General features: G+C 39.5%; 1 protein-coding gene across 1 annotated transcript in view; it reads left to right on the top strand.

Annotated features, from left to right (window-relative positions):
* LOC121386626 overlaps positions 1 to 12312 on the top strand; it is a 28297-nt gene extending 15985 nt beyond the window's left edge. Inside the window, exons 3-8 of the mRNA XM_041517630.1 lie at positions 1 to 2; positions 1675 to 1818; positions 2931 to 4035; positions 7370 to 7503; positions 9643 to 9768; positions 11995 to 12312. The exon at positions 1 to 2 is cut by the window's left edge and continues 278 nt beyond it. Coding sequence (XP_041373564.1) covers positions 1 to 2; positions 1675 to 1818; positions 2931 to 4035; positions 7370 to 7503; positions 9643 to 9768; positions 11995 to 12197 — 1714 coding nt within the window. The 3' untranslated portion in view covers positions 12198 to 12312. The remainder of the gene's footprint in view (positions 3 to 1674; positions 1819 to 2930; positions 4036 to 7369; positions 7504 to 9642; positions 9769 to 11994) is intronic.
* The last annotated feature ends 1201 nt before the right edge of the window (positions 12313 to 13513 follow it).

Below are 13513 nucleotides of genomic sequence, written 5' to 3'. Positions count from 1 at the left end.
GGGTAAGCAGACGACAATATTACATAATAATTATAATTGCCAGTCGTAGTTTAAAGGGACATTCCTGAGTTTAGAGGCTATTGTAAGATGTTTCCGACTAATAAAATATTTTTACGATTAAACTTACATATTACATATATTTTCTTGTTTAGAATATCAGTGTCCGTATATTCCATGTGTTTCTGGTCATCTTAATATTTATAAGAAAACCAAACTGGATTTGGTCTTCAAATAATTTCGTACATGTGTACGAAAAAAATATATTTTAGGAAATAAAATGAAATTTAACCTATTACAAATATTAGAACGATCAGAAACACGTTTAATATACGGCCACTAATATTTTATGCAGAAAAATATAATATTTTTTACTTGATATATAATTACTATTGTTAAGAAGTATCTGTTAGTCGATAACATCTTTAAAATTCCAGCAAACTCAGGAATATCCCTTTAATTGTTTATCCGAGTCAGACCAACTATATGAATAGTTTTCTTTGAAATGACCGTCTATGATTTGCTGCCATTGTGATATGTTTCGGAATAATAAGTTAAACGCCCTTTTACAAGTAATATTACATATTAAATTCGTTTTGCTACTTAAAAAACTCTTTCGTTACTACATAATGAGTATTGTAGTTCAAACTCAGACTTGTCTCTTAACATGGCCTATGAGAAAATAAACGTTTGGATTCATGGCTTCTCGTTCAGGGTCTAAACTTCGTTGGCCATTGCAGTGATTTCCTAGACTTAAATCAAGGCTTCAGATATTTAGTAGTCAAGGATAGATGGATAACGTGGATACGTTATCTGTAGCAAGGTAAACATCTTATAGTGCAATTGTCTTTATAAAACACGTGGTCAAAACATGTTTCTTATCATGTATGGACCACGGATAAAATCGGGATTAATTGATAAATATCTTGTATGACAATAGTAAAGAATTTGTTTTGTAACGTACGATAATTTACGATAACTTTATTAACGTTACATTGCCCATTTACTTACAGGTCATTATTATTATTATTATTATTATTATTATTATTATTTAAATCTAAGCCTTAATTTTGGTCCAATATTAGGGCCTATATTTGTCACCAGTGCATTGACCACTTTATTAACGTTGCATTTTCCATTTACTTACAGGTCATTATTATTATTATTATTTAAATCTAAGCCTTTATTTTGGTCCATTATTAGGGCCTATACTTGTACCAGCGCACTGACCACTCATTCATATTTTTGTACCGTTCGTTTAAGTTAACAGTATTAATTTCTTTAATTCAAATTTATAACTATTATTTTAATATACTTTTAGGTCATATCCCTCAGCGCATTTAAGATTATTATCTTAATCTGTTTTTAGGTCCTGCGCCAGCGCATTGACCAATCGGGATAGCTGTTGCATCGTAACTATTGTTATTATTTTGTAACTCGGATTTAAGACTGTTATTTTAATCTATTTTAGGTTATTTCGCCGGCGCATTGACCAGTCGCCATGATTGTCGCATCATCAGTATCGTTATTAGTATGTTTTTCAAATTTAAGACTGTTAGTTTAATATATTGTAGGTCCTTTCACCGGCGCAGTGACTAGTCGCTATGATTGTAACATAATAATTATCGTAAAAACTTTTTATTCATATTCAAAACTATTGCCTTAATCTATTTTTAGGTCCTATTGCCAGCGCACTGACCAATCGCTATGGATGTCGCGTCATCAGTATCGTGGGATCCCTTGTTGCCGGAGTGGGCTTCATGCTGAGTCTGTTTGCGCCTAACATATACTACCTGTATATCTCATTTGGAATAATGGCAGGTCCCTATTTCCGATTCAGTATAATGTTCATTGAAAATGTTAGCGTAGTGTCTGTTTATAGTTCTTTAATTTTTAAAGAAGGAAGAATGGAATGTTTTATTTAATGACGCACACTCGATACATTTTAAGTCCGGTTATATGGCGTCAGCCATATTGTCAAGGATCAGACAGAAAATGGGAGAAGAAACAGCCTTGGGCTACTGTTTGTGAGTAGCAGCAAGATATGTTTTATTGGCGTTATCCCTCAGACATGATGGTACATACCACAGCGTGTGTTACACCAGTTATGGAGCAGTGGCTGGACGAGAACTATTCCAATGGGCCCACTGGCCTAATGGGATTGATCTTAGACCAACTGAGCGCTTTGATTTGTTATGATGGCGGCTGGTGTCTTCTCTGTCAACCGCGTGGCGAAATAACTATTTGTAAAACATTAAAAAGGTTTTGAGGTGTCACTAAACAGATACTTATTGTTTTTGTCAATAACAAAACAACTGATGAGTGGAGATCGATAAAGGTTTCAATATAATTGTATTGCTGTTGTTTTGTGTTGTTTTGGCATTGACATGGGCAGTCAGGTCCCGAGGGTGAGTTTATAGGTGATTAGTATATTTACTAATGGTATTAGATAAAGGCAGTTGAGAGCTCTGTGTTGTATAAAAGTACTTAGCTGTTGTGTATCCAAATCCTGTCAGGCGTGCGCTACAACAGCTTGTTCTGAATGTGCCCGTAAAACCCTATGACATGACATGACATGTGTATCCAATTTAATGGTAGCAAGTGCGAATCCAGGGTGGTAGTCAGGGGGCCTCGATTTTATCACCTCTTGTGAATTGTTTTCTTTGCTCATTTTAAAGTGCTTATTCCTAAGCTCAATTTTTTTTTTTTTTATGTTTGTTCTCGTGTATTAACAGTTTGGGACCTCCTCCCACCCCCTTAAAAAAAAAAAAAAAAAAAACTCCTGGTTAAAAAAAAAGAAACAAAAACCAACCAAACAAACAAAACAACAAAAAATCCAATCCAAACAAACCCACCCCTCCTCTAAAAAAAATATGCAAACATTCATTAGTCGAGAATAATGGTTCTGATCAAGATCTTTTTATCTTTTTCAGGATTTGGTTTCGGTCTTATTTACCTGCCTGCCATCGTTTCCGTCGCCAATTACTTCGAGAAAAGGAGATCCTTTGCCACAGGCCTGGCCGTGTGCGGTTCGGGCTTCGGCACGTTCATTTTCGCGCCCTTAACAAAATGGCTGCTGGATGAGTACGGGTGGAAAGGGACAATCCTGATCGAAGCTGGCCTCGTCCTCAACATCATCGTGTGCGGTGCGCTATTTAGGCCCCTGCAGACGCGTCTGCAAATCGAAGAGCCGACAGAAAGCAAAATGAACAGACTGAAGAAGAACTCCGACATCTTCAACGCCAACTTCAGCAATGGCACTGTGAATTTCGAGAGAAACGAGAACGGAGAAGCTATGCAATTGAAGGAGGAACAAGAGGAACTGTTGCCCCATGACCTACAAGTCAACGGGATCGTGCATGATATGAGCATCATTAGATCCCTGGAGATGTTCGTCCAGCCGCAGGGGACTGCAGCAGATATTGTGAGGATGTGCGCCAGCAACAGAGAACTTAAACCAAACGCCCTGGAACAGGATGCCAAAGCGTCTGCTGGTTCAGAAGGCCAGGATCTGGAGCTGTCGCCAGCCAGTTTGGCCTGCAGCGATGGAGCGCTGCACCACGTTAAGAGCACAGCGCTGCGCCCCAGACTCGTGCTGCCGAGCAACCACCACCACCGGCGTCTGTCATCCCACACGGGGCCCATGTACAGAAAGGACATCTTCTACAGAGCCAGCCTTCAGACCATCCCCATGTTCAGGTCCCATCCTGACGTGTACATAGCTAGCGTTACGTCCATCCCGGACGAATCGTCCGAGTCCAGCGTGGAGTGGAGCACCTGCGCTTGTCTAAAGCCCTCCCGGGAGTTCAGGGACACCTTCAACCAGATGCTGCAGTTCTCCCTGCTCAAGGACGGAGTCTTCCTCATGTTCGTCATCTCAAACTTTCTCACCAGCATTGGGTTTAACATGCCCTTCATTTACCTGCCGGACCGCGCGATCCAGTCCGGAGTGGAGAAGAACGACGCGGCCTTTCTCCTGTCTGTGGTCGGAATCGCCAACACCTTTGGTCGAGTCCTCTTTGGATGGCTGTCTGATAGGTGAGAGTTTTATGTTAAGAATCTGGCCTGGGTCCATATTTTCGAAGCAGTCTTAGCCTGTGAAATCGTAAAACCATCGTAAGCTATGACGTCACTATGAAGTGCGCTGTAGTGACGTCACACCCTACGATGATTTTACGATTTCGTAGGCTAAGATTGCTTCGAAATTCCCTAGCCTGGTGTTTACAAAACCTTTAGAGTCTAAGACACAGGACTCAGAGTCTGAGACTTCAACGCCATGGCATGTGTTGCCCTGTCTGTGGGAAAGTGTATATTAAATATATCTTGCTGCTAATGGAAAAATGTTTGGGGTTTTGTGTTTGTTTGGGGTGGGAGTGGGGGTGGGGGTGGGGGTTTGTGGAAAAAAAAAATTCTTTTTTTTTCTTCTGTTTTTGTTTTTGTTTTATATGTATATTTATTTTTATTATTTTTTTTTTTGCCGGGGGTAGTTTTTGGTTTTTCCACGCTGGTGACGCCAGGTTGTCTCAAACGTCTGAACAAATAAACAAACAAACAAACAAATTGCAATTAATATTTCTAATTCTGATACGATTGTGTCTGTGTCTATAACCGTATGTAGCCTAAAATAGGGGAAGGGGAGGGTGGCAGAACACAAATAATCAGGGCACAGTAATGGAGGATATTCTCTACTATTTGCATGTTTCTTGGGGTAGAAAACCACCTTCCTTTCTCGCCGCTAGATACGGCCCCGGTGCCATTAGCAGCATACACAGACATCAATACTTACAGGAATGTGTTTCTGAACGAGTTTTAATTTGAGCGAGATATGTATTGTTCTGGTGGAATATTGTGTGAAACTCGTTTCTCGTCGATGGGATGACGTAATTATTCCGTAGCTGTAGAGGAGTTATCCACACAAGGAACAACAATTATTATTCATGGCACGATGCATAAGCATAAATAATACCTCGAAGTTCCCGGGAGCAATTACCCCACCTTAGACAGGATACGGGAACTCATTTATTATTTAAATTGCACGTGTCACGGTCAGTCAGTAGTGTGCTCGCCTGGGGGTGATTTGGTCGTAGGATGGGACCCCCTCGGTATATTCATTCTCTGATTGTTTTCTTTCCATACCAACCAGTGCCCCGCATGGGCGGATCCAGGAAATATTTTTAGGGGGGGACCAAAAAAGAAGGGCACATTGACTCGTCAAAAGGGCACCTTACTACAAGTTTTGATATTTACAATTAATATGAATTCCTACAGTTCTACGTCATAATATACTAGCAATAATGAAGTAAATTGGCGTCACTCGCGTTAGAACCTCACTGAGACTCAATAACACAGACACATATCTGCAAGCTTGCGCATGTACACGAAAATCTTGATTTCATTTATCTACAATATAATTATTGTTTACTTAAAAAAAATTCTACAAACAAAAAGGGCACTTGGACATTTTGAGGGCACTTGAACAATTTTTGGGGGGGACGCGTCCCCCTGGTCCCCCCCCCCCTTGGATCCGCCCATGCTGCCCCACGACTGGTATATCATAGACCGCTAAGGGCCGTAGCTAGCGGGGGGGGTGGGGGGGACGATATTATAGAAACTTAAAGAAAATTCTCTTCTAAACCGTTTAAGGAGTTTTAAGACTACTCAGTTGCCACTCCCCCCCCCCCCCCCCCCCCCCCCCCCCCCCAACAAAAAATCCTAGCTACGGGCCTGTCGCTATGTGTATTGTCCTGTCTATAGAAAAATGCATATAAAAGGTTCCTTGCTGCTACTGGAAAAAAAATGTAATGGGTTTTATCAGCATGACCAAGTGTTGGTCATGCACTAGTCGTTGGTGAATTAATGAATGTGCTCTTAAAGGGACATACCCTAGTTTTTAAACACTAAGACATATTTTTTTACTATTAGATTTGTATTTGATAACTAAAATCATACTTTACTTAGATTTTATTGTTTAGATTATCCATTTCCGTACATTCGAAGTGTTTTGGGTCATCCTGGTGTTTTTAATATCACAAAAAGCATTTCTCATATTTTTGAAAACGCACGTGCGTTTGAGAAGTAACAGTTATGGAGTCAAGTTTTAGTCTATTTTTAGAGGGTATTTCACCATTGCAAAGTCACGGACTAATGTTTCACTCAATTGTAACTGTATCCAAATGCGTTACAAGTTTGTAGATTAATTAAACTTAGTGTGCATTTTTATGAGCTGAAACTAGGGTCTGTCTCTTTAACCGTACAATTAACTCTATAGACCAACTATGACGACTGTCATCTTAAAAGTTAAAAGTTTACTTTGTTTAACGACACTACTAGAGCACTGATTAATTGATCATCGTCTATTGGATGTCAAACATATGGTAATTCTGACAACCAGTTCGTAGAGAAAACCTTGTACATTTATTTCCAGTTGGGTCTGACTACACAGATGTCATCTGCCATTGAAATTCATGTTAAATTGCCCAACTTCAAATACAGATTGCCAGTAGAACGGGTCTCACTACACAGATGTCATCTGCCACTGAAATCCATGTTAAATTGCCCAACTTCAAATACAGATTGCCAATAGAACGGGTCTCACTACACAGATGTCATCTGCCATTGAAATCCATGTTAAATTGCCCAACTTCAAATAAAGATTGCCAATAGAACGGGTTCTCGTTGGCACTAACAACATAGATCATTGCGAACATACATTATATAAGCATTTTGTTTTCCGTCTCAGTTTTTTGCTGTATGACCGCATCTGGCTGTAGTACCGGTGTAACAGCCCGATATATACCCCCCCCCCCCCCCCCGCTAAACTATACCTGGGGTTAAAGTGGGCTAGCCTGTTTTAAACCCCTAACCCAAACCCTCATTTGTTATTACTAACCTGTATACAAAATAAATTAATAAATAATAATAATAAACGCTTTAAAAGAAAAGCAACTATTGCTTTCATAAAAATAAAACTATCACAGATTAGTAATTTTAGAAGATATTTCGATATTCTCTAGTCCAAAATGTATAAATTATGATGGGGAAAAACACCTCTGGACATTGAAATACAGACTAGAGAGGTATATTCTGGGCTAACCTGTTTTATACCCCGGGGTATATTCTGAGCTAGTCCAGTTTATAAAATACCACGTGGGACACTGGTTGAGACACACACAAAAAAAAAAAAAAAAAAAAAATCACAGAATGAGTTCGCGGAAGGGGTTGAATCCTACGACTAAAGCTCGAATGCAAGATGAATACTGGCATAATACCAGTCGTGGAGCAGCAGTTGAGACGGAACTGCCATACGTGAGACAGATAACAGCTGTTGTTTAAAATGTGCTAGGATGTTGTGAAATATTGTTTTTCCTTTCAGGAGCGGTGTAAACCGACTGATGTTGTACAGTTGTTCCCTCACCATCTGTGGCATCGGCACGGCGCTCAGTCCGTTTTGTGGAGGGTCGTATCCCCTCCTCGTGGGGTACGCAGCTCTGTTTGGAATATTTATCGGTACGTTACTATACGCATGTACATTCATGCACATTTCAATTATATAACAAACAATGGAAGATTCTGATGAGGACTTAGTGGTCTACGCCCACGTTTTGTTATTTTTAACTTATAGTACAAAAATAGCTCTATTTGGATTTTGTTTTAATATAATGATTATTGACTGTAACGATCGCTTGGTCAGTGGCGGGGGAGGAGGGGGGATGGGGGCACCGTTGTTCAGCTTTTGAAGAAAATAAGAGATGGGTTTTTTTATATTTACATCTGATTTTACGTTTTGGTTGATACTTTTACAGGTGATTCAGGTTTAATTCAAACTGCTGAACAAACAAACACTGTTAGAGTACGACTTAGAAAACAAATCGTTCTTCTTTTTTCTTTTTCTTTTTCTTCCAATTTTCTTTTTCTTTTGGTAAAGGGGAATATCATTTCACTGCCATTGAAGGTTTTACTTTGGAGGTATCCTTTACAGCATCGATGCTATTTTCTATTTGTAATGCTGTAATTGGGATTTCGTCGTCTTACGGTAGGCGGGACGTAACCCAGTGGTAAAGCAATCGCTTGATGCGCTGTCGGTCTGGGATCGATCCCCGTCGGTGGGCCCATTGGGCTATTTCTCGCTCCAGCCAGTGCACCACGACTGGTATATCAAAGGCCGTGGTATGTGCTATCCTGTCTGTGGGGTGGTGCATATATAAGATCCCTTGCTGCTAATCGGAAAGAGTAGCCCATGAAGTGGCGACAGCAGGTTTCCTCTCTCAATATCTGTGTGTGGTCCATAACCATATGTCCGACGCCATATAACCGTAAATAAAATGTGTTGAGCGCGTCGTTAAATAAAACATTTCCTTCCTTCGTCGTCTTAATCTACACAATAATAATCATGGACCGATAATTAACTAGGTCTACCAGCAATATCGACAATATCCTCGCTACTGCGGACAGACTTAGTTAATTCTCGGTGGATGAAATATAAACATTTCTGTACGCCAATAGCTGGTAATACTTGTCCAGCGAAGCGCAATAAGTACCACGGCTGACACACTAAACGAGAAACCCGGAGTTTAATCTCTGGCTGTACTGTGCACATTTCTGGCATTCCTGTGACGACAAAAGATTGTTTTGTATTGTACCTTTGCCAAGCTTCATCTCGCTGAGATTCCAGTTACCATTGGCATTCAAAGCTCAACCCTTTCCAACCTTAACCCTTCAGGGCACTTAAATTGTAATAGTGAAATGTTCTAAATTATTTCCCCAGTGGCGGATCCAGAAAATACATTTGGGGGGGGGGGGCAGTGACATGAGGTGAAATGCCAAGGGAACTTTGGGGGAGGTCTGGTGGGGGATCGTAAAAAAAGAAAGAAAATTAATATATAATAAAATTATAACTATCGCAAAATTTAGGGGGGAGGGGGGCCTGGGCCCCTGGACCACCCCCCCCCCCCCCCCCCCCCACCCCCCGATGTGCCTCTGTTCCCTTTCCATAAAAGTAAATACTCTTCTGTCCCAAACCCAGCCACGGGCCATGCTAGATATTTGTTTTGAGATGGATATGCCTGGACCGTGAAAGGATAACGATGATGATGATGATGATAATGATGTAAATGGTGACGATGATGATGACGATGTTGCTGCTGATGGTTGACCTGGTGGTTGAGGTGGTGGTGGTGATATGTATCCAATAAAGATATTAACATATTACCATGAACACGAAATAGTCAGTATTAATTTGTATTAAAGATGAAGTACAACTGCTTTCTAACGTGTCACGGGTCACCGTGTGTCTGTCCAGCCAGTGCACCACGACTAGTATATCAAAGGCCGTGGTATGTGCTACCCTGTCTATGGGATGGTGCATAGAAAAGATCCCTTGCTGCTAATCGAAAAGAGTAGCCCATGAAGTGGCGACAGCGGGTTTCCTACCTCAATATTTGTGTGGTCCTTAACCATATAACCGTAAATAAAATGTGTTGAGTGCCTCGTTAAATAAAACATTTCCTTCCTTCCGTGTCTCTGTGGGGGTGGGGGGTGGTGGGGGGCTGGGGAGGGATCAAGAATGCGAAGCATGATTCGTGGAATCGGCGAGGAGTTGATTTCCATTGTGTAAAATTATAAAATGTATGACTTTGTTTTCGGCAGGTGTGTATGTGTCGCTGACCTCGGTGGTTCTGGTGGACTTGCTTGGCCTTGACCGTTTGACCAACTCGTTCGGGCTGGTGCTCCTGTTTCAAGGAGGAGCCACCTTCATCGGACCTCCGCTGGCGGGTAAGGTCACGTAGCCAGTCATTTCTGGTAGCCTACTTTCGGTGACCCATTAAACACAATGAGCTAATATAAAGATCATGTCCCAACTTTACAATTCCATTCTGAACTAAGACCAAATAAAACAAAATAAATTTCGGGACTCTGGTTAGCTCTCGTCGATTTTGACCTTCGCTAGTCAATTTTTTAATATATATATTTTTTTTAATTTCCCGCGGTATTGCGTCGATTTTTGCCGGTCTTTTCTTGCTATGACGTAAAACCGCATTTGGAGCCAAAATGCCATCGCGCTTGAACTAGGACGTGCATTCTGATTTCAATTTAAATATGCTCTTTATTTTGTTATCAAATATACCCACCTTTTCTGTGCTATCCATGCTTTAAAACAAAAAGAAAAGTTCTGGACTTTGGTCTGGCTAGAGACCGATCTTTTTTTATCTTCTTTTTTTTTTTTGGGGGGGGGGGGGGGGTCCTAATATAGAGCCTTTTAACGACTGAAAAGATATTAATTATATTTTCTTTTCAATATTTTCAAAATATGTTGGGTTTTTTGTGTGTTTTGGGGTTGTGTTTTTTTTGGTCTTAAAGACGCCGACTGGTTATTGGGCAATGTAAAATATAGTCGGGTGCTACAGCTTTGTTACGGTTAAGTTGCAGATAACTTACAACATCTTGCTTATAATGCAGGCCTACATAAAGAATACTACATGACTGGCCGTTAAATAGCATTTATCTTACAACGAGTTGTTTTAAAAGGAGCGAAAGCGAGTTGAATTTTGTATTCTATTTCTTACACATCCTGGGAAAAAAAAAAAAGTTTTAAAATAACGAAAACCTATTTACGGCCCTAGTTAACTTGTGCGTCACAGACAAGTCAATATCAGGTTATCTTGTATATCATGGAGTGATCGATTCGACTGGTTTCTTTGGTGTTTTTTTCATTGGATGGTATGGCATTGGTGACCTGGTCATCACCTAGGAGCAGCCAGTCATATGTCTTTAAAATATTAACGCCCTTATAGGTGTTAACAAGTATGTGTTATCAGAAATAATAAATGATGTTCTCACCAACGGTGTAAGAAATTAAGATTCAAAACATGTGTAACGATGAATCTGATTGGATATCTAGAACCCGTGGTCAATCAATCAATCAAACATTTGACACATACTTTCATCCGCTGAAGTGCACATCCCCCAAATTTCCTGGCGGATATTCCCAAGAAGGACGGGGGGGGGGGGGGGGGGGGGGGATAATCCGAGGTGCTAAAAACTTGTGCGTTACCGGGACAGCAGAATTTCAAGTCGAAATACGTCACATGTTAAGTTTAAGAACATACGACAATTTTGGTGTAGATCGGGAAAGTTTTTATATCTTATAGTGATCTTTACAGCATTTCCGGATTTTGCCCACCCCCACCCCCACTAGCTACGGCACTGGTGTCTATAATCATATTTATATAGTATATTTGCTTCAAGTGCCGTAGATATCGCTACAAGTTCCTGTGGCCACTAACACAACTCACAACTGAAATAAACTGCAATCTGTATGTAAACAATCGGGTATTACACTTCACTTTGCCTTTGCTTAAAGTGCCGTAGATATCGCTACAAGTTCCTGTGGCCACTAACACAACTCACAACTGAAATAAACTAATCTGTATGTCAACAATCGGGTATTACACTTCACTTTGCCTTTGCTTAAAGTGACAGATCCTAGTTTTTAAACACTACGACGTATTTTTATCTATTGAAGCTGTTTTTGATTATTTAAATTAGAAGTACTTACAATTTATTATTTAGAATATTCATTTTCATACACCCGAAGTGGTTCTGGTCATCCAGGTTTTTTTTGTAATACCCCAAAATGCATTTTTCATCATTCTAAAAACGCATGTTCGTCTGAGAAGTAACGGTTATCTAGACGAGATCTAATTATTTTTAGACAGTATTTTCGCGTTTAGACATCGCTAGATTCTAGCTTCTCTCGTATAACGTTTTTTGAAATGTGTTACAGGTTTGTAGATTAACTAAACTTGGTGTCCGTTTTCTAGTGCTGAAACTAGGGTCTGTGGCTTTAATTACTGTAGGAAGATTTATTTAATATTAACCTTTCGGGCTGAAGAAAACTTTGAGAAGATATCAATTAAGATTTGCTATTTCTTTATCGGAATTTAAGAAAACACCTCAGTCTGTAACGGTACACTTCTAATATCTCACTCTTTGTTGCAGGTTGGATGTATGACTGGACCGGAAGTTACGACATTTCATTCCACGTGATGGGAGCAATGGTTGCCCTAAGTGGTATTATGCTTTACTTCATCCCATTGGTTGAGTGGTACCGGAAGCGAAAGAAATTATTGTCAGGCCAGATGAGTACTTATGAGTTTGAAATTAGAGTACCCGAAATGAGAAAAGGAACCACGTCTGCTTAGAAGTCTGCCAGGAATATCACGAGTTCGTCTATCCACTTCCATAGAAGGAAAGGGAAAATACCAGTGCCTCTTGAATCCAAACTACGCAATATGTCTCATTAATAGTCTTCTTTTGTTTACTTTTCAATTGTACCTAAGGTTTAAGTCGTCATTTGCTGTTCGTCAGATATAAATTATATTGAATTTGGCTAATATTATATATTTTAATATATTAATTAATTAATTACAACTCCAAGTCGACTTTTTGGATTTTTATTATTTTATTTTTCATGACCTTGAATTTTTGTAACTGCGAAAAGGCGATAGTTTTGACTAGCTTAAACCTTGGAGTACATTATTATATAATTGTCATTTTATGTATTATGCGTTTATGAATAATAATATCATAGAAAGAAGTGTTTTATTCAACCTGTGATAAAAAAAGAGAGTGTATATTAATGTTTATGCGCGCGCGTGCGTGCGTGCGTGTGTGTGTGTGTGTGTGTTATACGACTTCTGTATTATTTTAGGTATATTTAGATATGTTCTAAGAGTGAAACCCATTGAATTTGTATTATATTTAACGATAAATGACATGGATTATCAAATTAATTGTTTATAAAACACTGCGCAGCCGTGTAACGTTTTAGTGATCACAACCTAGCTTTTCCAATTGAATTGACCTTGTTTATGTGTTAACATGTATATATCTATGTATGTATGTATGTATGTATGTATGTATGTATGTATCTATGTATGTATGTATTGATGTATGAATATCTATATATTGTATGTATATCGAGGTTGACTGTTACATACATAGATATTAACGCATTGGCACAGGGGATAATTAAATCCTTTCTGGCCTCACAAATTGTCCCATGCCGTTGCTGGGACTCGAACCTGTGGCACCGAATCGCCCGCAAATTGCGAGACTAACCACGATGCGCTCTGAGCTATTGAGGCATCCATAAAAAGGATGCTCTTTAACTCAACCACATGCATGGGGCATGTATGTATGTATGTATGTATGTATGTATGTATGTATGTGTATGCATGTATATATTTATGTACTCAGTATCTTATACTAATATGTTTATTATTGGTAAAGAAATATACTGCACTATGTTGATTACTCGAAAGATGATAATTAATATATTGCTGTTTATTGCTATACAACACACAGCGATACAAACCGTACATTAAAGAGCTACGTCTCTCTATCAACAGATATTAAATTAATATCTCAAAAATGAGAAACTAAATTCATAATACAGATAAAACCAGAGCCGGTTTAAGGATCCGCGGGGCCTGTAGCACAAATAGCGGGGACCGTA

Source organism: Gigantopelta aegis, chromosome 1, assembly GCF_016097555.1.
Source record: "Gigantopelta aegis isolate Gae_Host chromosome 1, Gae_host_genome, whole genome shotgun sequence".
NCBI lineage: Eukaryota > Metazoa > Mollusca > Gastropoda > Neomphalida > Peltospiridae > Gigantopelta > Gigantopelta aegis.
Note: the sequence above shows the minus strand (reverse complement) of the source record. Positions and strands in the feature narration are given on the sequence as shown.